The sequence below is a fragment of the Euwallacea fornicatus genome, chromosome 19, assembly GCF_040115645.1.
Source record: "Euwallacea fornicatus isolate EFF26 chromosome 19, ASM4011564v1, whole genome shotgun sequence".
Taxonomy (NCBI): domain Eukaryota; kingdom Metazoa; phylum Arthropoda; class Insecta; order Coleoptera; family Curculionidae; genus Euwallacea; species Euwallacea fornicatus.
In genome coordinates this window covers 3,190,650-3,218,493 of record NC_089559.1, presented here as the reverse complement: position 1 = coordinate 3,218,493, position 27,844 = coordinate 3,190,650, and the positions used below count along the sequence as shown (strand labels likewise).

The 27,844-nt window shown below is 36.3% G+C and overlaps 1 protein-coding gene across 4 annotated transcripts in view; it reads right to left on the bottom strand.

Annotated features, from left to right (window-relative positions):
• LOC136345282 (acetylcholine receptor subunit alpha-like) overlaps positions 1-27,844 on the bottom strand; it is a 156,100-nt gene that overhangs the window by 23,204 nt on the left and 105,052 nt on the right. For 3 of the 4 annotated variants that reach the window (XR_010733117.1, XR_010733118.1, XM_066293418.1), the window contains exons 4-7: positions 22,520-22,700; positions 11,119-11,234; positions 10,489-10,657; positions 3,148-3,284 (exon numbers count right to left, since the gene is read on the bottom strand). Coding sequence is in view for 2 of the 4 variants with exons in the window: in XM_066293418.1 (XP_066149515.1) it covers positions 3,148-3,284; positions 10,489-10,657; positions 11,119-11,234; positions 22,520-22,700 (603 nt within the window). In the remaining 2 variants the exon portion in view is untranslated. Of the gene's footprint in view, positions 1-3,147; positions 3,285-10,488; positions 10,658-11,118; positions 11,235-18,534; positions 18,716-22,519; positions 22,701-27,844 lie in introns of all 4 variants that reach the window. The other variant, XM_066293419.1, reaches the window with a different exon arrangement.

Sequence of the window (27,844 nt, the reverse complement as noted above, 5' to 3'; positions counted from 1 at the left end):
CCCCTCTATCCCCTCTCCCTCTCCCTCTTCCTCTCCCTCTCCCTCTTCCTCTCCCCCTCCCTCTCCCTCTCCCTCTCCCTCTCCCTCTCCCTCACCTCACCCTCTCTCTTCCCCTCCCTCTCCCCCTCCCTCACCTCACCCTCTCTCTTCCCCTCCCTCTCCCCCTCCCTCACCTCACCCTCTCTCTTCCCCTCCCTCTCCCCCTCCCCCTCCCTCCCCCACCCTCACCTCACCCTCTCTCTCCCTCGCCCCATCCCTCTCCCTCTTCCCCCTTCCCTCCCTCTCCCCTTTCCTCTTCCCCCTGTCTCTCCCTCTCCCTCTGTTTTTCTCTCACTCTTTTAACTATGGGGTAGTAAATAGCTCAGGTGATGTTAGTTAACTTCACAATTTGAATTTATGTTCCTCTCTCATCTAAAATTATATTAAACATCCAGACGTTTCACATATATTTTTTTAGACCTAGTCATATTGAAAAGTTAGGAATCTCTCCCGTGCTCCCTTCTCTTTCTACCCCTTTCCCCTTCTCTCTTGTTCCCCCCCCCCCCATCGTTTCTATGTGAAGCTAGAATAGGTTTTCTTTTACTTCGAGGAGTGTTTGATTAGACCGTTGGACATGATACAACGAGACTGAAAGACCCTAATTTGTGTTATAAATATTCTGATTTGCTTATAACACGGTTGCAAATTTTAGAAACATTTGAGGAGAAGTTTCGACTCAATTTAAATGAAACGTGATGTGTTTTCACAGTTCCGCCATCTGAATTCAATTAAGACAAAATTACTTTTCCGACAGTCCGAACGAACGATAAAACGAGAGTGCAAACATTCACAAGTAGTTTGTTTGCCCTATCTACGGAGTTCAGCTCCTCAGACCGCAAAAACTAGCGATTGCTCAAAATGTAGACATGTGATAATGGATGCTAAAGAAAATCCCAAGGGAGATATTTTCATTGCAGCATTCAATTAAAACGATGGCGGATATAATCTGCAGATTTAGATCCTCAATTTATATCCCGGTATATTAAAAATCTAGACGGTCTTCCGGTTTCGCTTCGTTCGTGTTCTAGGATTATCTTCTAATTTCTTCAAAAATTTAATTTATGTGTAGTTTGTTTTAGGTTAATAAATCGGATAAATTGTTGAGATATTTCAGTCAAAGCTCAAATCGTAAATCTCAGGATATACGAAACAACCAGAGCTAACATCAACATAATCGGCTTTTTTTCGAATAATATGGAAACTTATAGTACTCGCTTTATGGTTGTTCTCATCAAAATACATCGAGAAATAGCTTTAAGGCGGCACGTTTCCAATTCAGGGTCCTTCTTGACCGCGGTCTCTTCATTACTAGCAGCTTCAGTCTTTCTAGGGTGGTTAGACACATATTCCATTTATTATTATTAAACAGTGATTTGAAGATCAGGCGTTAACCTGAAAGAAAATATTCTGAAATATATTCTGAACGGCTAGGTATGTCAATATCTCCAGAGTGATTTGAGTTGCAGCTAATCCACTGAAAGCAGAAAATGTTCAAGGAAAATAGTAGGTGAAAGTGAGCACGGGGATCCGAGGGCGCTGAATTGAAAAGTAGCACAGTTACCGAAATTTCTAGAATGTCAAATACCTCCCGGATTGCCGAAGCTGGATCCAGCTTCTCTTGAAAAATTCCAAAGCTGCAAACTTTTCCGGAGTCCCAAATATTTCCAGCATTGTGAGGTGTGCATGTAATGTAGCAGGAGGGAGATAAAAGGAAGCCTGTTTATTGACTTCCGTCCGAGAGCTAAATGATGATGTATCTGATGTATGGGCATGCAGACGCCAGCAAGGCCAAAACCGATGTCCGTGATGTAAATCATCACATGCTGCCAGTGCTGTCTGCATTTTCCCAAGAAAGACATGAACTCCAGACTAGGCAAAATGGCTGGGGTAACGCAATTTTGGCATAACTGGAGGCTTCAACTCTTGAGACAGAATTATTGTTGAATGAAGTGCCGCAGAGGCTCAAATATCATCAGAAGAGCTCTCTAGCTCGAACGAAGCATTGAATTATTCAGAAAGAATTATCGGAGAATTGATTGGAGACGAACTCGAGAGATCCATCTTGAAAATTAGAACACTTCTAAGTATTTTAAGAATAAAATTTCTTCGGAGTGCTCAGAGAGAGGTGTAATAAAATATTAGAATTTTTTTTGGCATCAATTGGCTGCATCTTAAAAACAATGTCAAATATTTTATTTTTAGTTTTGCCATTTCTAGGTATATGCGGGAACAAAAATACGTTATGTAATATCTCCAAAAAAATTCGAGATAAATTTCGCGAGATCTACCCTGTATGTTCAAATCGTTGTCACATTATTTTTTAGCTCTGACACTTCTGCACATACTGCATAACGCAAATGTGTTGTCAAATATACCTTTAAAACGTTGTCAAATATTTGACGTTTGCCATTGACACTTCTAAATATATTTGATAACACATTTTTCAGGGTAGATCTTTCCATATTTTTCTCAATATTCACGTGCTCAAGCGGAGGTTTTATAATTTTCCCATTACACCGGATTGTTTCGCGCGATGGTAAATTGCAAGAGTGACACAAAGTTTAATGGTCCGACCATAAACAACTTACGATATGCGGATGACACGGCATAATGAATAGTGCTCGAATTCTCAACCTCAATTTATTAGATGTTAAGGCAGGATCGAAAGTGAATAGGTCGAAAAGGAAATTTATGGCTATAAGTAGAATAATTCAACATCAATTGCGTCGATTGAAGGTGGATGAATTGGGCAAATTAGCAAATTTAAACAAAGTTATCACATTAATCATCGAATTCTCACCAATTAGGCAGGAATTCATTAGAAATATATTTGATTTTCTGGTTTTATTCGTTAAAATTGCGCGTTAATTTCTAGACCGACGAGGGATGAGAGTTCGCGAAATATCACGCTTTTGCCATATCATTTTTAGAGCAAAAGTTTCAACTTATAGACCAGTGCTACTTGCACAAATCTCTTTAATGGACTTTTGAAAGTTTGGCAATTTAGCGCATTTGAATGTTCGAAACCTCTTATTTCAAAAGCTGCTCTTCTAGTTTTTAATTGGATTAAACTTTTCGATACAAAACTTTGTACGTTAAAAGACTTACCTTATCGAAACTAATATCATGGCAAATATGAGATATTTCCCCAAGAGCGGTACTACCAGTGACGTCGGTGGGATGATCTCCACCACTAGAAGGAAGAACACGTGGAGACTAATTAGAATGGATATTGAGAGGGTCACCTGGAACAAAAGAGACTATGGTTAATTTCGAATTAACTCTAATGTAAATCAGTGGAGGCAAATGATAAATTCCCCCATTTGCTCGCGACCCCTGTTCTAATTTGCATCCCCATCGACTTTAAGCGCTTGCCACGAAATGTGTAAATTCCAAATGGAATCAAACGATAATCAACAGAATTTACGGAATCCGAACCATCAATTCGACATTGTTTCACGAAATCTATTATAAATTCCTTCAGAAATACAGTTTTCGATCAAAATAGTTGAAAAACCAAAACATTTTAAACTATTTTTAGCTATTTACCCAATTGTCCCTCTATCTGTACTTTATTTAATTTACGGAATCTTCATAGTTTTATTTTAACATAACAAAATATTCAAGCGGGCATGAACTCCAGTGTCGGAGATAAAACGATTTAGAGAAGTGATGAAACAGAGGTTAAGAAGTAGCATGAAACCCGGAGACAACTGAGCCCAGGGAGAGCTAAAAATTCAAAAATTAAGATAATCTCAATGGAATGCTAAGAAATAGAAAGATTCGACTTCAAAAGAGCTAAATAAGTTTAGGTAAAATGAGGGCAAGTTTTTGCTTAAAATTCATAACAAACTGAGCTCGGATTAAGGCTGATAATTATGAAGCAACTAAGCTTACACAAAGGTTTGTACCGTATTCAGTTATCACTCAACTAAGTATCTAAAAGCAATAAGAAATAGAATGAAACTCACGCCAAACATTAAATTTAAGACATTAAATTGAAAACAAGATTTTAAGGTTAGTAACAAAAATCGTTTAAGAACAGCTTATGAAGAAATTAAGACAAGGAAATGCCCCTGCAGCGCAAAACTGATTAGGACTGTCACTGGAGATTTTTCGCAATCCGTAAAGTGATTTAAATTTTAAATGTGCAGTTTCTAGAATGCAGATTTTTTACGTCGCTGAAGTTCCTTGACATGTCTAATCACTTAGATTGCTATACAGGGTGAGTTGTAATGGAACCGACACAAAGCAGATATGTGTAGGGGCACTCAAAATGTAACGATTTGTTGAATATGTTTTTTTCTATAGGATATGTTGACCCTTGAAGTTGGCTTGTAAATTTCTAAAAAATGGCATCTTTCAGTAATGCATTAAAATACCTTAACCAAACTTGCAAAATGTTATATTCCTATCAATATTTTTGATTGGAAAAAAAGTGAAGTCTACAGATGCTCAATAAGGGTTGGATTAGGGGTAAAGTGCAGTCTGAAAGAGTTGGACATTTTTCATTTGTAAAGCAACTAATAAACGAAAAATATCATTTAATAGCAAATTTAATTCTAAAAGTTTTATTCTTCTTCAAGATCTGACGAAAATCTTATCATTTTTGATAAAACCGCAGTCTTGCGAGATAGAGCCAAACCAAATTCAAAGGAATTTAAGGGGATTACCAGTCAAATGTAATGCAATGATGAAATGCTACATTTAGGATAATTGTCATTTGTATGACTTTGAAGAATTACAAATACCTTGCCAGTCAAAAACCGAAACATTTTGACTGATAATTCCTTTAAATCCTTTTAAACTTGGATTGGTCCTATTCGACAAAACTTCAATTTTATCAAAAATAATAAGATTTTCGATAAAGTTTGAAGGATAATAGAACTTTTAGAATTAAGTTTGTTATTATATGGTATTATTTATTTGTTAGTTATTTTACAGATAAAAAAATCTCAACGCTTTTAGACTTTACTTTATCTCTAATGTCATCCTTATCGACCAACTATCGATTTTATATTTCTACAAATTAAAGATGTTGATAAGAATAAAACGTGTTCCAAATTTGGTTGCGGTGTGATGACGCTGGAAAATGCAGTTTTTTAGAAATTCATCATCCAACTTCGGAGGACATCTTGTCCTCAACAGTCAGTCATAAAAAAAAAATTAAACAAATCGTCATGTTTTGAGTTCCACTACACGCATCTGCTCTGTGTTGATTCTGTTGCGACTCGCTCTGTATAAAACAGTTGAGTAAGTCGTCTGCGGCAATGGTGATTGTTACACTGGAATGAATTTTTCTTAATATATTGTAATTTTAAGAAATTTCAAGTTAAAATTTGTAATTTTTCTATTTCCGCTCATCTACTGCATTGGAAATTTTTCCTCATGATAAATCTCTTGTAGGTTTATAAAAAAATCAATTCATTATATTTTACTGATTCTTCTTAAGTCAACAGTAATTTTAGGAAATTTCAAGTACAAAATTATAATTTTTTAAAACTTTTACGTATCAACGTCAGTGGAAATTTACTTTTTGGGTTTATAAAGGAAACATTTGAATAAATCTCCAGAGGCGGTGTTAAAGAGTTTTACTCTGAAGAGAATTGTTTTTAATTTATGGATTAGGCAGATGCTCGAAATTTTAGTAAAATTCATTTTAAAAATATGTAAATTTAACCATTTTATTTCTTCATCAGGATTTTCTGAAACACGCTTGTTCATTTAGCCCTCTAATCGATATTTATAATAAATTTTACATTAAAATCCTCCCAATTTTTTTCAATTTTTCATTGAAAATCCACTATAAGCCCTAAAAATTCAACAAGAAGATCTATTTTCGACAAGCAAAGTTCTCTTAAAAGGCAACAGATATTCGCAAAAGCCTCTGCTCTAATAAAAATAAATGAGTCTCAGGATGAGGCCCATCAAGGAATGTCTGCTTTCATTAAAGTAACGGTTGAGGAGTGTCACCAGAGATATTTTTTAAATATAAATTGAGTCAAGTTCGAGAATTTTTGCGGGGGAAACGTGGCTTATGAGTGTTTTATTCATCAGTGAATAATAAATTAAACTCCATGAAATGGGTAACTAACGAGCAGAAAGTCCTGTGGATGTAATTAGCCCTCGGAAAAAGGGGCCCAAATTTTTTTCTGGATATATCTCATTGTGAAGAAAAATGTATATAGAAAATTTTTAAAACTCTAGACAACCTAAAGGGCGAGATTTAAATTAAAAAAATTATTGTCGAAAAATACCGGGGTTATTTTTAACACCCTTATATTTTGGAAATGGAGCAATTCTAAGCGTGTGTTTATAGGAATTGTTTAGGAGTTAGAGAGGAAGAAACTCCCCAATAAAATTTACGCCGTATGTTCGGAAACACCTTGTATGAAGAAATTCGAAAAGTATTTTTTAATTTTCAAAAGTATTGGTAATTTTGTTTCTGAAAAATAGAGGCTTAACGGATAGAATTGATTTATTGTTACAAATTAAAAATATATTTCTTTAAAAATCAGAAGCGTAATCTGTTAGATTCGCCGATGATTAGAAAATAGTTCTAAACATTTTTTAGAAGCAGGATTTTTACAACTTATGCAATTTAAAAGTTTCTGATCCACCGCGATCTTTGACGTCAGGTCATAGGTGAAGAAATCAATTCGGTAGAGAAAATTTGATTTTCTCAAAAACAGTATGCAGCATTATGAAGTCGTATTTTTACGAAAATTATTTTAAAAATTTTTTTACAGGACTTGTTGCGCTGTTTTCTATCGTACTTAACCATCATTCTAGTTAAGAACTGTTACTATTTCTGATTCTAGGAAATAACTAATCGTGATTGAAGTTTGTAAAGTTGCTGGAAAAATTCCAAAATCCCAAAAAATTCCCGGCGATAAACGTTCTATAAGCAACCCTTAACGGCTAGAACTGTTATCTAAGAACAGCTCTATAAGCCAAACTTTTTTGAAAAATAGCGGTTAAACTCTGATAAACGAATTATTGCATATGTCCCGAAAATCGCCTTACTTAAAACGAAAAAAAGGCAAAAATTTTATTAGCTGATTCCATCTTTATCCCAGTAAACCCTATAAACGTGCCAGCGCCTGAAAAAACTTAACTCAACTACTCAGCTATAAAACTAGAAATGTAAAGATAATCCGAGCACAATTTCGACGAGTGCTCCCTTGGATATCTTTGAAAATGATTAAATCGGAATTTCTGCCATTGTACAGCTCATGGAATTTATTTGATGATTTTAAGCTCGTAAATTTCCTAAATTAAAACTCTCGCTAAAGGGCATTAGAATTTTTCTCAATTCTGGAACGATCTCGGTAGGAATTTCCTTCTGTTCTATTTCGAAAGGCACCTACGAAAAGCTATCTATACCACTGTTTTAGTGTCCATTAATTTTAGGAGCAAAGGCCCACGGTATTAAAAACCTGCATATTTTAGCATTAAAGATTAATGTTAGTGGAGGAAAACCCTCTTACTAAAGATACTGTACGTCTTGTTCTCTTTCGTTTTTCTTCAATGGAAAGAGATAAATGAAATGGCTAGGAGCAAAACCACATGAAGCGGCTTCGCTGATAATGGCCCGTTTTAAGTATTCCATTACCGGCTGTTTCGAGGAGGATGTTTTTGCACCACCGATGAAAGGTCAAGTGAAACTTAGAGCCAAGTATTTGCATGTAAGCAAACAATAATTTCAAACTCGCATTAGATGCTTTTTGCCCTGAAAAAGGCTCTTTATTCGGGGTAGTGAAGACGAAAACCCCCCCAGAGAAGCTTGACTTTCGGCCACATCATTAGTGAGGGTTTTCAATTATACCCCCAAGTCATATTCGGAATAAAATGAATGTTCCAATTTATTCATTGTATTGTACGGGTGACAGCTCTCCTGAATGTGACAGTCACTGAATTTGTAGCCGAGGGTCCGGAGTATCTCATGGGCCGTAATTTATGACGATCAAGTTAACGAAGACGTGAAATAGCAGGGAAGGAATGGACTTTATTCCCAATCGCGAAAGTGCCCTTTAGGAGATATAATAAACGAAAAATTTTCACATCATCCATGAGTGAGGTAAAACAATTCAAAAAGAGTGACATGAAACGCACTAACGAAGATATAACGAATGTCAACTGAGTTTTTACAAAATCACGTTCCCAATTTACTCTTGGAAACGAGTTTATTACGAACCAGCACAAGCATGCGATAAAAAGACAATTTCCGCTCTCGTTTTTCTCTAAAAAACACACGTAGCCGAATAAATTGTCTCTAATGATGCAATTTCTGTATTTCCACTAGAAGTAATAAAGAAAAATCTCATAAGAGGAACACGCATTTCCCAAATCGCGAAAAGGGCCCTATTCCGCAAAATGGGCCGTAAAATTAGAAAAAATGAGTTTAAGACTGCAATAGGAATCTCATAAGAAAATTCCACTGTCGTAAGATCGATTTATGAAAAGATTAGGAAGGGAATGAAATTCTCATAATGAAAAACGTGTAATGATTAATTTCTGTACTTTCCTGTTTCTATGTCTCTTCCTCCTTCTCAATGAAATTCGAATAGGTAAATTTCTTAAAACCCATTTAACCTCACTTGACTCAATGACTTTCTAAGGTAGAGGCAAGGCTAAATCCGTTTCAAACAGTTATCCTCATAAGTTATTAAATAAGAGGGCAACTCACGTTACCAGGGTTTCTCAATTAGTAATAAGTGAGAAAATTTTAACGGATAGTTGATTTATGAAGATATTGATTAATGTACACTTAAAAAGCGGTTTTTTCACGTCTTTAACAATGTTTGACGATTTTTGTATAGCTCCTGTGGTTTTAGAAAATTTTCAATAATTCTTACAAAGTTTTATTGTATTATTTTCTTTCGTGTTTAGTCTGACTTTAGCTGATTTCAAACAGTTTTAAGTAATTCTCGAGAGAGATTTTGATATTTCTGGAATTCTCTAGCGGCTATTGAATTTTGCCAATTTCTTCTCTTTTTCACTTCAAAATGCACCGATCTGTTGACAAATTTAGTTAAATAAAAATACTCACTTTTTGCTTCTCAAAGCGTCAAAAGAGTTGGAACTATCGAATATCAAATATTCAGAGTTCTCTTTTTGTTCCTTCACAAATCGGCCATGACTTTTTCAAATCCGCATTGAAATGTAAAATTGTATAAAGACTTCTAAACCGTCCAAATCCAATCCATTTAGAAATACAGGGACGGATCTCGTCTCGTTTCTTAGAGTGGTCAGTTAGAGACAGTGGCCTTTTCCTTCAATATTTAACTTTGGCTACAACCTTTTCAGGACAGAAAGAAAATTTTCATTTCTGGAACACTAACAAAACTCCAATAAAAAAAATAGTGCCACAATAACCATTCCAGTCCTCCGGAATTTAGTCTTTTCATATGCGTTCCAGTCACTCTGGCAAACTTTTCTCGTAAATTAAAGCTAGTTCTGGGTCTCTAACCAAAACGATACATTATTTAGCAGCCTTCATCAGCAAAGTTATAAAATAAAGATTCCCTTGGATAGTCATCTCCAACAGCACAGAGCCGCACTGCAGCTAGAATTCTCTCGCGATTACCATGAGGTATTAAAGGTACTCCGTCCCTGGGTTAATCTAATATCTGGCCCTTAAAGCCCTTAAACCGTATTAAAGAGACCCCTTTCGTAGGTTTGTCGATTTGCAAATAGGTTGCCAAATTAGTGGGTTCAAGCACGAATCGAACTCCTAAGACATTCACCTTTCTGAGGTATTGGAACTTTAATGCTATTTAACCTGGAATATAGCAATAAAGCCGGATCGAATCCTGAAATTTTCCACGCAAAAATATTGGCTAATTAGTAACCAATCTTCCAAAAAAATTAGAATGGTGATTTAGAACATTTTTGAGTATCACCAAATGACGAATTTCGAGACGCCACTGGTCGAACTTACTCAAAAGTTTTCCATTTTTTTAATGATACGAATAAGCACAAAATTTAATGGCGTATCTGTATGGATTTCCAAATGAAGGGTAATTTTTGATTACCCCCTGAAAGCATTTTCGTGCTGTCACTGAAGTCATTAAAATCCGCTAAAAATGTTTAACCTTACAATCGCCTTCTTTACTGTTAAATTTGAAAGCCATTGGCGTATCTCTTTTTAGATTTGTTCAGGGTAGTTCAGGTTATTTACCATATTTACGTATTTTTAAATTTCATTTTACAACAAAATATATTTAGAATTATTATTTAATATCTCTAAAACTACTTACATTCTCATTTGTTTTCAACGTTCTTTAGGTGTTCGAAAAAACCATCAATCTTTAAAAGTTCAATTGAACTAAATGAAACCCCCTTAGTCGATAACCCCCTGGTGCTAGGAGAACTTCGAAAAAGCTTGTTTTAATACTTCTTTTACACCAAGTTTATATTTTAATTGGGGGCTAAGTACCAACTTACCTTTTCTCCACTGTCAGAAGGCAAGTAAAATGTGAGCACTGTGAGGAACGATATCCCCATACATGGGATGATGATATTGACGGTATAAAATAGGGTTTTCCTCCTCATTGTGATATTGAATGTGATGTCCAAATATGGCTCATCGCAGCACGTGTAAAACTTTTCGTTTCTGAAATAACGAAAATATTTTTGTAACTATATTAACAAAAAGTTGAAAATTGCTCTTTTCGCACAGTTGTTGAGTGTGAAAAGTGACCTTTTAAACACAGTTAAAGTATATTTTTCAGTTACATTAACGCGTGAAATATAGTTCGGAGACACATGGGAGTATTTTTCATGAATTCTCGTAACAAAAGGAAGTAGGAACATTTTTTAAAGAAAACTTTATACAAAGGCGTGGAAATTAGGAAAAATTTTAATTTGGCACTTGAAAAAGGTTGAGAAACAGAAATACTTCCTGTTTTTCTTTAATGAAGAGGAACGTTTGAATTTTTTTCCGTTTTTAGAACAGAATGTAACGTAAAAATCCTCCCGTCTTCCGGCGGAGAAATAAAGATCTACAGGTTTTTCACCTGGAAGGATCAAAGCACAACGAAAGAATTGCTTTTAAATAGTTAAAAAAAATCTTACCTCACTGCAGGAACTTCCAAGATATCCCACTCCACAGACATGTAAAACTCAGATAAATCCACGCCAACATCCACAATGTTGCTTCCAGCCTTTTCGTCCATATGTCGGAGATCCACCTGAAAAATCATGGAGCTATAATAAAATCAATCAAAATTTTGCCAGTAATCGGTACAACAAGAAGAAAAAAATGTCAAAAAACAGTCATAATAATGCCTAGCATAGTACTAATGAAAGTCAATAAAACGCACACATCGATATACAAAAACATGTATGTTTGGTAGCCTATGTACAATTTTTACACAATTTATGTACAAGTTAAACTAGATTGTACTAAATCACACATAAAACGACTTTAGTTCAGCATTGGATGTGTCTAAAAGTATGTTTTCAGCAATTAAAAATCTAAAAAACGAAAACAACATACCTTTAGATAAAGCTAATTTTAAGCTATATAAATGCAGTTAAAACTTCTGATATAATGTAGGTATATACATTGTTGTAACACGAATTTGACTTAAATAAAATATTAAATTGTACCCAAAGTTGGAAAAAGCTTTTCGAGAGCAAAGAAAAAAATAAACTTTTCTCTTTTGAGTTATTGAAGAAATATGAAAACATAAAGAAGAAGTGATGAAGCTATGATTTATGAATGAACAATGAGACGAACTGAAAAGCCCCATTTTAAAACTTTTTTGCAAATTTTAGTGGAATCTTTAAGCTTTTCTAGGACTCTGCCTTAAATTTATTAAAAGAATTCCTTGTTGCTGATTTCGATACTTCACGCAAATCCTCTTTAAGATTTATTGTTTAATTTTTTTTTAATTTTCATCAAAGAATGAAATCCCTATTATCCCTTAAAAAAATCGTCTCAAACTTAATTGTTATTCTTTTTTTTTTGTATATTAATGCATCATCAAAATTTTAGCAGAATTCTAGAATTTTTCATTTCTTCCAACTAAAAATTGCCGATTTAACGAAAATAAAACCATATATAAAATCTTTTTTACGACCATCTAGACCCATCCCACAGGGTAATCTCATATGTGTTCTTTCCTTTTTGCAATAAATCCTAATGTCCCCGTGAAATAAACCAGCTTCAGGCATTTCAAATCAGTCTTATACGAATATTCCGTCTTGTTTCCACATTCTTTTAGATGTGAATGAGATTTTTTGTCCATGTGTCAAATTTAACAGGAATCTGGTTAACTTGTTAACGTTCTATCTATTTTTGGATTTTTTTAGAAAATTAAAGTCTATTTTGTAGACCATTTTTATATTTTACATCTCGATATAGACTTGCAAATTTTTCAATTTTAGTTGATATTTTGTAAAGTTTTAAACTTATTTTTTCTTCTCAAACTTGTTTTAACGTTTTGAATTTTTCATTTTTGAAATCTGGAACCTCACTGGTGTCAAAAAGATCTACTTACTTATACATTCATAAACTGTGAAGCTGTTTAAATATGTTGTTGTGCTTATTGGATCACTCGTTTCCAGACATTTATTTTATTTCTCCAAAATATTTTTTCTTCTTTCCCATTAATTCTGCACGATTTGATTGATATTTTAGATTTAATGTTTCTTGTTGTTGCGTTTCCGACTCATCTTTATCATTTAAGTTTTCATGTTTAGACCAGAATTTCTTCCATTAACACTCATGGTTACACGCTCCTCCAGAAACTTACCCATTTGCAGATTTTTCTCGTATTTTTGGAGTGTTACAGTCCTTAGAAATATTCAATCGATATTCCTCTGCTTTAAGAATATTATAGTTTCCCAAACTTGTTTTAACTCTCCAAATTTTCTATTTTCTTTAAAGCAAATTTTACTTGTGCCCAGTGATCGCACTGATTTCACTGACCCATTTACACATAGAGGACCAAAAGCCGAACATAAATTCGTTAAAAATTGAAGGAAATATTTTTCATAAGAATGCTGGAACACGTCCAATATTGTTTTTAGTTTTCTATTTTTTTATGTAATATACAGGGTCAGCCATGTTGTAGATTCATGTACTCTTTAATTTTTTTTATGGAACCCCATCTAATGTATTATGATGTCTATGAGTTCTTTAAAAAATTTTGAAGAAATTTCATGTAAGATAACCATATCTAAATTGAACTATTTTTGAAAAAAAACAAAATAAAGATAAAACAATAGAATTATTGATAGTTAAAAAATAACAATATAAACTACTACAATCTAATATTTAAAATGTTTCAAGTGTGTCCCGTTGGTCTAATCCTAACCAAATATAACCTGATAATGGGCAAGCCGTAATTCGAATTTCTCAAGAACTTTTTTTAACATTTGAAGGGGTATATCTCGAACTTCCTGAGTAATTTTAGTTTTTTACTCTTTTGTATTGTTGAGTTTATTTAAATACACTCTAGGTTTCAAATAACCCCATAAAAACTCTATAGGAACGAAGTCAGGCGATCTAGCAGGTCATTCTAATTGCCATATTGCATAAATATTTTAATAACTATTGAATCTAGACATGGATACGATACATGAAATGTGTTCAAACCTTAGATGTAATCCCTTCAATTTTTCATAAATTTATGCGAAACTTTTGGTCCTCTATGTACACTAAAGACTAAATATTTTCCATTTTAGATTCAAATTTTAAGGTCATTAGGTTAAACGTATACCTATCTTAACTGGTCCTCATCTGTAATCTATTGCACTGGGTTGGGTGTAGTGATAATAGTCCTCCACTGCGATGTGAGGTCTATTGTGGCACCTTACTGGTTATTTCAGCCTAGTTCAGGTTAGTTTTTATGAATCCCACCATCTTTTTAAGGGATGTTCCCTTTAGGCGTTTTAGCCCTCTTACTCCTCTGCTAAGCAGATCAGACGTTGGTATGATAATTGCGGACTTTTGCAAAGAAAGTTCTCCGCAGACCCGGGCTCCTCCTCCAGATACAACTGCCATTTCTATCCACCTGAGATACCTCTTATGCAATGCTTCATGGCACTGTGAACTTGTAACGGTTATAAGGATCTCTTAGAGTGTGGAATACCTGGTAAGTCATTTCAATTCTCCTAGAATGTTACTTGTCCCTATTTATAGAGCTTGGCTTTCGCTAAACAATGGGTTATATCCAATTGTTTATATTTGTTTCTGCGAAACAGTGTCTTGGAAACTCAAAATCAGAGTGGTCCGGACAAGAACATCCTGTTAATGGTCAATTTTGGGAGTCATTTGGTAAATTCTAGGTTTTGGCCATGCTCAGGTTGTTAAGTGGCAATTTTGTCGAATCGTTGTTTGGGCGGATACACTGTTGAACACCAAAAATAAACACTCTGAGTGCACTCTCTTTGACGTAATCGTTGGGAAAGTCTCCTCGATTTATTTAGAGGGAAAGATGTAGGGCTTATTGCTGATCTACATATTTGTCCATTTGGAGAGCTTTATTGATTTAGAAAGATTAATAGACTTTTTTGATGTTATAGAGTTATTTTTCCAATTTTTCCACTTCTTTCTAACATAAAATCTAGTGGTGCCCAGTCACTAGTCCAGTTAAACCTTTTTATGGATATCAGTGTTGACTGGTATAGACACTTGTCCGTTTCGCAAACTTTGAACTTGGCTTGGTTAGTGACGGGCAGTTTCAGAGGCCCCTCTCGGCCCCATCACAGGCTTTTCTTGTAATATTCTTTTAGCTTATACAATTTTACACTTTTTGAGCCATCTTGCTACTAACTAGGCACAGTAGGGATATAATTTTCGTCTTTCTTATCTGCAAACAAAACAGTGTAATGATGAAGAAAATGTGAGTTTTGCGTGATTATATGCATGTAAACAGGTAAATGACATGAAATGCACAACTATGAATAGCTGACTAAACTATGGCATCCTCTCAAAAACTGCTACTTTCATTCTGAATTGTGTAACTCGCATGCCTATGTAAACGAACAAACAAGAAAGAACTTCTGGACCCTCAGGAGTTGTTCTCGTACGATTTTGGACCCCTTAATGAGGTCATATATCTTTCTTCCTCTTATATAAATACTTTATACATCAGGCAGTAACTGAAATCACATCAGGCTTGCGTTTATGTACAGCAGGTATTTACTAAAGCGTGTAGTAATCTACTTACAATCTAGTTAACAATGCCACTTGGTTATCTAACAATCTAACATGTAACAATATGCCAGTTAACAACTCCCGCATGGAAAAGGTATAAAATGTATCATGTACTTGGCTAATACGGTTAATGGGGTCAGTAGAGGGGCCAGTTTTTCAATCTCTGGTCGAGATTCAAGTGCAAAATTTACTCCCAAACTGTCGATTGAAAAAGTGATCTTGATGGGAATTTTTGTTGGTGTAAGAAAGTTCTAACTGAGCCATGCGAGTTATGATTTGGCATGCATGAAACTGACTTAAAACTCGTCATTTGCATGGAGTTCTCAAGCAATTGACCTTAAAAAGCGGGATAAATCTAATGGAAGAAGAAACTTAAATGTTCATGCAGACTATTGAATAAATTCATACAGGTTGATGTACGTATTTTGTCTTAAAGTCGCGAAAACTCAGAAACAGATCCGAAACTCAAGGAACCGCGAAACCAAACGCCTGTACGTATGGTGACTAGATTGATCAGCACGGCTGGAAGATGGTCAGCAAACCGGCATGTTTATGTTTATACTAATTCATTACTCATCAACTGGCGTTTGATGTGAAATTCAACGTTAAATTTGAGTCTTCACTAAACTCAATTAAACCCGCTTGAAAGAGCAATTGCTGACAGGATTGACTTTTGACAATCTGTTAAAACTATCAGCCCCATGACTGCAGTCTTTGTTCCGGTCAGACAAGCCGCGACGTGTTTCCCATACCATCATCCCGGATTTCCTTCAAAAACAGACGTTGAGCCTTTATTTTGATATCACGGAAATCTGGGACGTCTTCGTTGAAATATTTCAGCTTTCAGGGAATCTGTATGTCGTCAACGACGAGAAAAATTAGAGAAAATTCGTTAAATGAAATTTTCTGGCAATGAAAAATTTTACCAATTCAAAAGAATAATCGCCAATTTTTCGAGTATTTGTTTGAAGACTATGAATGCACTAAATGACGCTGACAGATTTACACATGATGTTTAATCAATTTTTCTGTTTTTCGCACTTTACAATGAGATGAATGCTATGTGTGCAGGGGGAGACATTTTTAGGAACGCCTATTAGGTGTATAAAGCTCCCTGACCAAGGAGCGATGATACATTTTTCTCTGGACATTCTGTCCAGGAAATAATGAACATTCACTAATTTATTTCATCGCTTCAAGGAACGTTCCTTGGAAGTCAGTCTGAAGGAAAATTTAAACCTCATGATAATCAGACTGAGAAGGCATTTTTGACCGCAAAAACTATACTTTAAAATGCTTGCTAGCTTATAACGTATGAAAGGAAATTTCTTTCTGCACGCCTGCAATCGCTATCATCAACGCCGAGTACGAAATGAGCAAAGTGATCTCGGATATTTCTCGATGATAACTGGACCACATATACGTGACGTAGTACACATCTTTAGTCGGCGTTTAGAACCCTAACTTTATCTTTCCTATTAAACTTGTTGTCTAGTTTAAAGGTCTCTATGGCCTTATTCTTGTTATTTCGAGGAGCAAAATAAGTTTTTTGCCGTTTGGTCCTAGTTTTATACTCCTTTTACGGGCCTCAACTCAAGTTGTAAGCATGCGCGAAAGAGATTGAGCGCTACGAGTATCGTTTGGCCCTCTCATCCCTGCGCGCGCATATGTGCACGCATGTTTACGGTATAAATACGACAGAAAATCGCTTTGTTGGCTTGTCATCGTCGAAAAGTTCGCTAGATCACTTCGCCTCCCGCTTCATCACCTTTGGCGATATCCATCGCAGGTGTTGAAAAAATGCCAGAAAGAAATTTCGTCGGGCTATGGGTCTTCAAGATTTTCGATGAAATACTTGTTATCTGTTGGGTACATAAAAAAACAACACTTTCTGCTAAAACTGGCAAATTAAATTAATATCTTTTTAATTTGGACATTAGTGGTTTCAAGCAGTTCACTCATTGACCCGTCCTTCCAACCAACCCACCACTTGAGGCCGTATTTTTCTAATTTCGACATCGATGTAAGAGATTTAAACATTTACGCATACCGAATGGTCCATACCCATGCCCATGAAATGTCCCCTCTTGTTTTCATTCTAAACCAAACTTAATTGCCAATTTTTCAAGTGTCCGTTTCAAAGCTGTAAATTGACTTTTATTGGATTTCATTACCACTAAGAATATTGATTGCGATGCGACTGAAGCAGTTTCTCCTTTACTAAGTCCATTAAACACTTCATTTTGTCGCAGCCGGGCCAGAATTATTTATCGTAATTATCGATTATACCATTAAGATTGACAGAGATTGAGTTCCAAGAATCACGATATATTAATTGCCATTATAGAAATTGGGCTTTAAGGCGAAATTTGCATTAAGTAAGAATAACGCGATAATGCAGATGATATTTGAATGCGATTTGCTCGATTTGGCAGTAGCAATGGCGGTATTCATCCGCTTTCATAGCTGCAGTTTTAAGTGTAATATGGAACAATAATAGTTGTGAAAGCAGTGGATTTGGATTCATTTTATGGATTGTCAAAGAGGAGCGGGACTGATTGAAAATTGATGGGTTTAATTGATGGACACACGTGCTAGCGCCCCTAATCATTACAGCCGCGTCGTTTTCAAAAAGATTCCAAATTGAGGTCTAAAACACTATAGAAACATATTTTTTAGCCTCCACAAGCTGAAAACAGTATCATTCAACTTACCTGTTGATTAATTAGTTCTATGCATACCACAGCGACCTACTGGTAATTATGATAAAAGAAAAATACGTTTGAAAGTACAGATATCATGCAATGAGAGATGAATAGTTCCAGTGGATTAAAGAAACTCTTCACTTATTGCAGTGAAAAGAGATCGATGCCACTTGATATTTTATACCTTTCCCAAAATTGTGTACATTCAATATATACAGGGAGCAACTTAATTATTCTAAAACACTTAAGATTTTATTACAGATTTTGTTCGAAATACGAAAATGGGTGCGACCAAAACAAAAGAGAAACGTTTTTTTCGAAATTTAAATTTTTCAAAATTAAATTTCTTTTTTTCTGAAAAAAAAAAAGTGAACTTTTTCACGTTTTATGTATTTAAACATTGTTTAAACCGGTTCATGGTTTAAACGGTGTCGTGTTTAAACACGGTTTAAGCACATTTTCGCGGATCTTTTCCGGTTTTGGTGGCCCCATTTCCCTCCGTCCCTCCGACTCGCAAAAAAAAGTAACAGGCCAAATTTTACAGCATAATGAAACTGACAACGACCACATGTTTCAATGTACAAAGAGCACCAGTCTGTGGTGGATAAATGTCCGAACCTTGAACCCATCGTACGTCCAGCTGCCCAGCTTAAGTACGCATGTCTGGACATCATATGGGAAAAACTCTACGTCGATTGCGCATGAGCTCTTGTAGACCGCTGGCGGTTGCCAGACGACCAGTCCGTTGTTGTAGACCGTCGCTTTCGTCATCAAGGTCACCTCATAGTTTCCATCAGCGCTGCAAAGAATACCATTTGGAAATAACTCTTTTTTGAAAGTTGGTAAAGCCCTTTTATCGGCCACGAGGCATTGGTGGAATCACAAGATATGGTTCAGCTTAAAATGGTTCTCTTACAGCCTCTACTAAGCAATGAATCTTGGTGTTTCCCTAAGTTATGTTTACAATTCAGAGTTTTCGAAATTTCTAAAGTTTAACGCATACTAAAGTCAATTGGTGTCACTGATCCATTTAGATGCTTTGAATTTGACTTTTTCTATTTTCTGGTCCTTTTACGGGTTTTTCTCGTATTTGATTTTACAACGACCTAGATATTCTTGTTGATATTTGTTTGGCTTTACTGTAGTTTCCTTCACTTATATTTTCATGTCAAATTTTCGATTGAAATTGTTGACTCGAACCTCCCAGGTACCAAGTGGTCTACTCACCGGTCCATGTACCAACCTTTCCAATTCACCCTTTAATTTTAAAGTAATCAGTTTCAATAAAACTAATATTTTTACAGGCACTGCTAACCAATAAATGTGTCAGAAGCATGCTCCGGCATTAAGACCTAATCGACCGGCATTAGCACCGGAAACACTGTTTCCATTTCTTCAGGGAACTTTCCCTTATTATTTACTAACTTCGATAGGTCCCTAAGCCGGTAAAACGCGTGTTTATGACATGAAATTAATGGTGTTACCGTTAGATTTCATAAAACTTTCGTGGTGGCAATTCCAGGCGAGATATAACGCTTGCCACCTAAGTGTTTCGAATTTCCAGCTGGAAAGTTGCGGAAATCTGGATTTATTTAAAGGCGATTCTGGTTTACGTTTGTTCAGTCAAGGGCGAGCCGAAAGTTTGGTTCACGAGCACTTAAGAATTTAACAGGACCAGCAGGTTATTTCAAACGAACATTTCAAATATGATAACGCTCAACCGCCCCAACTGCCGTAGAGGAGGCGCCCAACCGACAAACGCAAATATAACCTGATTGATGAGATTTGTCCAATCGCCTCCAACCGATAAAGTTATACGACTTATAGGCGATAAGATTAGGCTTAGTTCAATAGGCCCTGGTTATTATGAAAACCAATTCAACCGTGTATTTTAGGTAGACGCGAACCCTTGCGGAGCTTTCTTTACGCTAAAAAAGCAAAGTTCCGTTACCTTTTGAAGTTCTATCTAGTGAATCGTAAAGAAATCAAAATAGATCGCAAAGAACTATAATTCTTTGACTTTTTCTAGTCGAGAGTCAAACACAACACACCACTTTCCGCTTTATTTCATTATTCCCATCATATATTTCACCTTTTTGCAATTTTTCTCCATTTTCTGGCAAACAACTCCCGATTTCTGTAAGGAAACTAAAGAAGTTGGTTCGCAAATCTTCCAGGCATAGAAAACTTCTCTACATTGAAATTTACGTGCAGGACTGGCGAGAATATTAGGAAATACTGGCGTAATTCGAGTTTGTCTGCAATAGAATTGTGTTTTTGGTGAAAAATTGGAATTTTAATGTGATTGAAATTTCCCGATTTTGACACAATTACCCCGGAGAAGAAAACTTAAATCAGATTTCCAGAAAACTTTGGGTTAACTTTTAGGAAAGTTTATGACTTCAATGGAAGTTTGTGTGGACCATTCCCATTGCTCTTAAATTCCGAGAAAATCTCCGGAGTTTGAATAAAACTGAAATTAGTGCATTTTCGGAGTTTTAGGGAAAGAATCTTTGCTGCTGATTTGCTGTGGAAGGGGGGAAACAATTATTTCGGTAAGAGCCGATTTGTGGGTCAATATTGAGCCACTGGAAACAGAAAAATCCAATTTGCACTCAGCCCTAAAACGATTATTGTTTTAAAGCCTCATCCCATTTCAATCGCTGGCAGCAGAAAAGTAATGGATATCGATTGGCATGTTAACCATTTTGATGTTTGCTATCCTGCCTTGCTTCGTTTTAGGCAAATTGGATGAGAGCTTTTTATTGTTGTGGTAGTTTCCGTATTATACATGAAGTTAAGATTGTTTTTGAAGGCAATCATCGTAGGGTGTCCAAAATATCTAACCTGAACGTTTTAAAAGTGTCACAGCTGTTATGTCTGCCCTCAACTGCGCGGAATTAAAAAGTTCGTAACTGAGTTTAGAGATAATCTACGGCACTGATTTCATACCTACTTTGAAGCCTCAAGTCTCCTTAACAAGCGACTAGAAAAATTTTGGAAGATCAGCGCCTCAGTACAAAAAAATGTAAATCGGATGAAGCCAGGAAAAAATCTGACTGTAATAACCTGCATATTTCGAAATATCGTAACTGCATTTGAAAGTAAGTTACGCCACTGATTTGTTTCCGATTCGAACGTCCCGAGCCTCCTTTGAAAACTGCTAAAATTTGTAAAATCTACTGTCAAAAAGACCCAGTGGGGTAACATACAGTGTTTGAAACGACTTGCACTGAGACAGGGTCTGATATTAACCGCTTTGAATTTAAAAAAAAATTCGTATCTTCATTTAAATACCAACTGCATAATTCATTTTTTTGAATTCCAATGTCCCAGATCCCTCGTATAATGGGCGAAATTTAAGAAGTTTTTTTATGACAACGTAGTAACGTATCACGAAGAAGTATGAAGTAAAGATCGGTCAAAATCTGACACCAAGAATGTAGACTTTAATAATTCGTAATTCTGGTTAAGGACAAGCCACGCCACTGATTGTTTTAATTTACTGTACAAGAAGTACTGTGTAATAGAATCATGAAAATTAAAAGGATCACACATTTTCTTTGTATTATGAAAACTACGAATATCTCTTGCAAGGAATTTTCAAGTTCCACTATGATTGTGCCCTGCAGTAAAGATATTATTGCAGGAAATGCATAAAAGTTAGGTAAATCAGTTGAGTTCTCTTTGAAAGTGCAGACTTTTCACGATTAACTCTGAAAACCCTACAAAGATCTCTAAAATTTTAGGGGCCTTATCGCGGTTGGCCGTAAGATTGCTTCTCCAAATTCAGATGTGAACTGGCAGCGATTGCTTGTATTACACAAATGCTGTAGCCAAAGTTCCTTACTTACACGAACTAAGTTCGATTTCCTATCTTAAAATTTTTACTAAAATTCCCTTAATTTTAATAAAGTTCCAAACAAGAATAGACATCAGAGAACACCTTTAACTCGTAATGTGAGAGGAATGGGATAAGCGACGTTAAATCTTTATTGTAAGCGAACTTCATAACTTATACAAACCAACTGAGCTCAATTCGAACTTCCGGAATTTCCTCTATAAAGCTTCGAAGTTTTATTGGAACCCTTGAAATTTTTAGGACCGAATCAAAAGTAAGTGTTACGGGGCAAGAAATTGGGATAAACCGCATTAAAAACATATTGCAGACAGACTTCATTATTTACAAAAATCGACTACTAACTTCATTAAATAAACTCAAAATATTCTCTATTGGCCATCAAATTTTCATTATAATCACTCGATATCGAGGATCGTATTTAATTATAAACATATTAAGTAATTAATTTGGGGTGTCACGTGTGAAGACCAAGTCAGAGGCAACTCGTCGACGCTTGACTTACACCCACACATCTATGGAAGAAATATTAAATTTTCTTAATTAAAGTAGTGAAATAACGCATTTAAACGACGCATTATAATAAGATTCATAAGTGAATAGAGGCAACTTTTTTCTCAAATAACAACAATACAAAACACAACCTAACCTACAAATAGGCAAAATACGCTTAACCAGCGCGCCACTCAGACCTGCAAAAAAACTGAAAAAATCTCCACCAATCAGGGGACGCCGCTGTCTTACCTTGAACCCGTCATACGTCCAACTGCCGAACTTCAGTACGCATGTCTGTTCGTCGAACGGAAAATACTCGACGTCAATTTCACACGACGACTTGTAGATGGCGGGCGGTTTCCATTCGACCAATCCCTGGTGATAAATTGTGGCTTTGGTCGCTAGGGTCACCTCGAAATTTCCGTCAGCGCTAAAAGTGGCACACTGTAACCTCCCGGCTAAGATTAACTGAAGGATAGAGAGTGGCTAACTGGAGGTTAAGAAACGCAGCCTTAGGGCGTGAAGCGTGAGAGAAAGTGAGGCGGTGAATGGTGATGTAGTGAGCGATTGTGCGCAGGTATTTGAAATGTATAGAATTGATTTATTACCCACGAGATATTTGGAAAAAAGTGGAAAAGTTCAATGTCTCCTTAAATGAAAATTGACCGGGTTGGAACATTCCGCGTGGATTTGGGGTTGTTCTCCTCAATTTCGTAAAGGTTTATCAAGATTTCCCCATGCTACGCTTTGCGCACCTCCCCCATCCAGACTTACATTATTCCTGGAAATCTCGAGTTTTTAGAAACGCTTAACATTACTGGCTAAACCGAGCTTTCAATTCCCACTTCAATGACTTGAAAAAGTTTCTTAATTGAACGGTTAGATGTAAAAATACTCTTGAGAAAAGTTTTGATTCGTAGGAATATTTGAGATACCGAAACAAATGGAAGAAACTCAATATTTTACTTATTCATGCAGAAAATATTCAAAGTGTCTGCCTTCTTTGCTCTGCTTGCCATTACATTGTATCGGGTATAGCGGAACTCAATATCTGCACATTTCCACATTGACGTATTAAATTGCTTTTGGTCCAGATTCCATTCCAAGCAACTACGCGTTCATGTTAATCAAAAATGTGGATTGCAGTATTTTTCAATATAATCTAGTTTAATTTTAAACACTTTTTGATACAAATTAGGTCCCAACGGGATACAATCTACGACTTTGCCATGTAACGAAGCGAAAAGGGGTTGAAAGTCCCAATTTCCGGTCCATGAGGACCTAAAACAGCAGAGGGAAAACAAAGAACTTTTCAGGAAACCTCTCTGAAATTGTGGTGTCTGTTTCAGGCACAGCCCGACTTTTCATTAGCGACTGAATTAAAATGTTTTCTCGTAAACTTTGTCGTCAAGTAAGATTAACTTAAGGGCCTAGATGTTAGTGTCAGAGATGGGGGAATAAGTCCCTTTGAAGTACTTAATTTTAGTCACATTTTACTCGAAAACCAAAGTTTTTGCTCTAAAATTAATGTGCGAATAATGTATCTTCTGACGTCATGGAGTTTCCAAAATTGGAAGACGGAAATAGGGCCACGCATTGCTGCAATATATTTGATATCGATTCGTTTCGTTATTTTAAACATTGGTCGCTGGAAAAATGGACCGCAAAAGTCTGGAAGATTGTCCATATTGCTCCTGAACGAAGGCGAATGCCTTATTAAATCTTCTTGCTTCTTCTATAAGGTGTTTCGGAACTCTGGGATCAAACTTCTAGGGATTGTTCAGTGCAACAATAGAAGATGTCTGATCCCTGTGCGGAAATGTCTATCAGTTATGTGCAAAAATGTGTTTTGTCGAGTTTCGGTACGTTTTATATTAATTTGTTTGTACAAAATAACGCTACAGAAATTTTTCAAAATGTCATCCTTGAACTTTAATGTACCTGTTAAGTATTTTTTGCTAAATGTTTATCTTAGCCAAGACTGATAATAGAAAAACTTAATCGTTAGTTTCACATTTACTCGTTGATTTTTCAAATTTCAAAAGGTTCGCAAAGTAATCGGTCTTCTATGAAAAACTACATCAACTAAGAACTGGCAGATGCGCATCTGGCATATGAAGCAACAAATTGCAACGCAAAAGCTGCTGAGCGACTTTATCGAGAACACTATCTTGCAAGGCAACATCCTGGGTGCAAAAAGTTTATTGCAATTCATCGACGACTTACTCAGACTGGTACTTTGAAACATAAAATGTATAAAAAAGAACAGTAAAAACAGCTTATTTTGAGGAAAAGGTTCCTTTTCGAGTTGCAGATAAATATTCGACTACCACTCGTCAAGTTGCGCAGGGTATGAATGCAGCTAACGTTTCTGTTTGGCGGGTATTACGTGAGCAATCACTTTATTCATACCATTTTAAAAAAATCCAAGGTTTAACTCCAGCCCATTACCAACCAAGAGTTCAGTTGTGCCAATGGGTTCTTCATCAGATTATCGAGCAACCCAATTTTTTATGTTTTATTTTATGAACGGATGAGCTAGTTTCACACGATATGGCATATTCAACAGTAGAAATAAGCGAAGAAAATTGACATGCGATATTTCCAGGGAGTCACCAGCAATGTTGGTCTGTTAATGTATTGGCCAACATTGCTGGTGACCATTTGGTTGGGCCATAGCTACTGCGCAATCGTTTAACGGAGCCCATCTACAAGCGTTTCGTACCAGACGTCCTGCCGGAGCTTCTTCAAAATGTCCCGTTAAAAGTTCGACAGCAAATGTGGGTGCAACATGATAGTGCGTCTGCAAACTTTTCCGTTCAAGCCTGTTAGTATTTGGATCGTCAGTTCTGGCAACATTGGATCGCTAAAAATGGTCCAGTTCCGTGGCCCCCTAGGTCACCCGATCTAACATCTTTCGATTTCTTTCTATCATGATATGTAAAGTCTCTGATTTATGAGGAGCCAGTAGAATAAGAGCAAGACCTGATTGCCCAAATCATTGCGACATTTAAAGTCGCTCAAAACGATTATTAAATTTTTAGTCGTTCGCAGAAACCATGTACGTCATTCAAACAAGTGTGATAAAGTTCAAGGACGACATTTTGAACAATTGCTGTAGTGTTAGTTTGTACAAATAAATTAAAATGAATCGTATTTCTTAGGGCAGGTTTTCCTGAGTTCCTGCCTAACAGTAGTAGTGACTGCCTCACTAGACATCCACGAAATAATCTAATTACGCTGGCGGGGTTCCTTACTTTTTCAAAAGACCAGACGGGCTACCGTCATGAGATAATGGAGATCCAAGGGTTCGGGAGGGCACAGAAACTCTGTTACACTCATGACATTAAATTTAATCACAGACTAGTTGATGTACAGGGTTTGATTAGCAATTAGATTATTGACTATAATGCCCGTGTGCAGATTTCAATTTGCGAGGAGATGCGTCAGAAATTAGTAAAGTTTTATTCTGTCTTTTAAATCGGGTAAGTTCACTGGTTGCTTTTAACGCGACGAGATGAGAAACGGTTCTGGTCTCTGCTTCGAGAGGGGTGGTGTTCTTTCCCCGGAAAATGCAGGTCCCAGTGTTTGATCGTTATCCACGAATTCGTGGGAAAGTCACCACTTTGATACTTTCGTCGAACCATTCCCTCAACGTTGACACCTTCTGGTTCTAAGGCCATTTGCGCTGGTTGATAAGAGACATTCCATCCTAATTTACTGCTGTCCTTTATTTGTTTTACAAATCGCAGTTCATAAATCAGGAGGGAAGTAAACCAGATGTATGGTACTTAAAGTGGTGCCCATGGTTCGGCACTTAATGATAGGTCGAGGTTTCAGTTCTGATTTCTTTCCATTTTTATTTATTACTCATATGAGTGAGTGAATGAGTGAGTGAGTGAGTGAGTGAGTGAGTGAGTGAGTGAGTGAGAGAGTGAGAGTGAGAGACTGAGAGAGTGAGAGTGAGAGTGAGAGAGAGAGAGAGAGATCTTTATGTTGGAATTTCTCCAACAGCACTAAAACTCGACAAAAACATTTTTTCACATAAATGTTTTAAAGTCTTAAAAGGCCGTAGCGTTTTAGGGAGACTTTTGCGGACACGGGTCCCTATACCCGGACGCCTTCGATGATTACACTGAAAAATACCTAAAAATTCGATCCCATATTTTTTAAACACCCTGTATATTAAAGCGCGATTGTGCCGTCGAGCAAGATTAAAATACATTTTCGTTTTTCTACTCGCTGGCGGTTGTTTTCCCACCTCGCGGCCGTCCAAGGGCCGAGCGGATATGCCCGGTCTGCCTGCCGCCACAAAGCAGAAAGATGCCGCCACGTCGGCCGTATCACGGCAGTTTCGGTAAGTCGTCTTTTCTAACCGATCGTGGTGAGGGTGGAATGTGTTTTCTGGAAGAGTTTGGTTTGGAAAGATGAAAATTTGCAGAGTTTTTCGCTATTTAAATGAATAGGAACTTATTAGAAACTGTCCGTTAACCGTCAGGTAACGCGATATTCGAAACAGGAATACGTAAGACTAAAAATAATTTTTTTTTAATGTGAAATGTGTTTGTTTGGAAATAATGTGCTTTTTGGAAATTCCTTCGGAGACGACACCAATTCAATTAGCATTTGCGCAGTTTTCTATAATCATGTTAGAGGTTTTCCCAACTCCTAATTCGAAACCTCGCTGCATTGTACCTGTAACGACACATGGCGCATTAACATGCATTTTAGTTCCAATTATTGTGGTTTCAATATTGTGCCTTGCACTCTAATTTCCTTTGCAATAACTGTGGAACATTATAACCAGCTAAGCGCGAACACTCTATGTGTCTTTAATTCTCTTAACAACATTCTAGTGGTGATGTAAAAATGGACTAAACTTTCAATCAGCTTCCCAATATCGTTTTAATACTATTTGAATTATCGCTAGATCTCTTGAAATCAATGCCACAGCGTTAATCTTTTAATGGAAAATTTGATTTTTCCATTAAAGTGCAGAACCAAAAAGCTGCCGTCAGTGTCGTTTTGTCGCAAAATTAAAACAACATTCTCGACTCGCAAAGAAAAAATTAAACTGGCGATTAACTTGTATGAATTTTATTCCACATTTTGCCCAATTTGTTTTCGGGAAATATGCATTATTCGTCCGTTGAAAATCGGTTCGACTTTCTCGCAATTATTTCCTGAAACGTCCCTTTTGTAAGCGTTTATCATCGGGTCAAATACGGGATACCAAATAAATCAAAGCAAAAAATGCGAAAAACTAGGAGCATGCTCTAAAAAGATAAATATGAAGAATGAGCTTGCATGTTTGAAAATTAATTGGAAGCAGAAAAATGTGATAAAGTGGTTGACCGTAATTTTTTTCGGCTCGCGGCTTAGTTACCGTCGCTCAATTGTGCCTTTTAAAATTTCATTGATTTGCTAGGTATTTGCAGTTTAATGACCTGTTAAATTTGCAGAAAATCAGACACCGAACCACGTAGAGACTGATTTTTTCATTGCAGTTTTCATCGGCGCACTCACTGCCTGCTACCTTTTCGCACGGGTTTTCGTACGCAAAGTCCCAAAAAA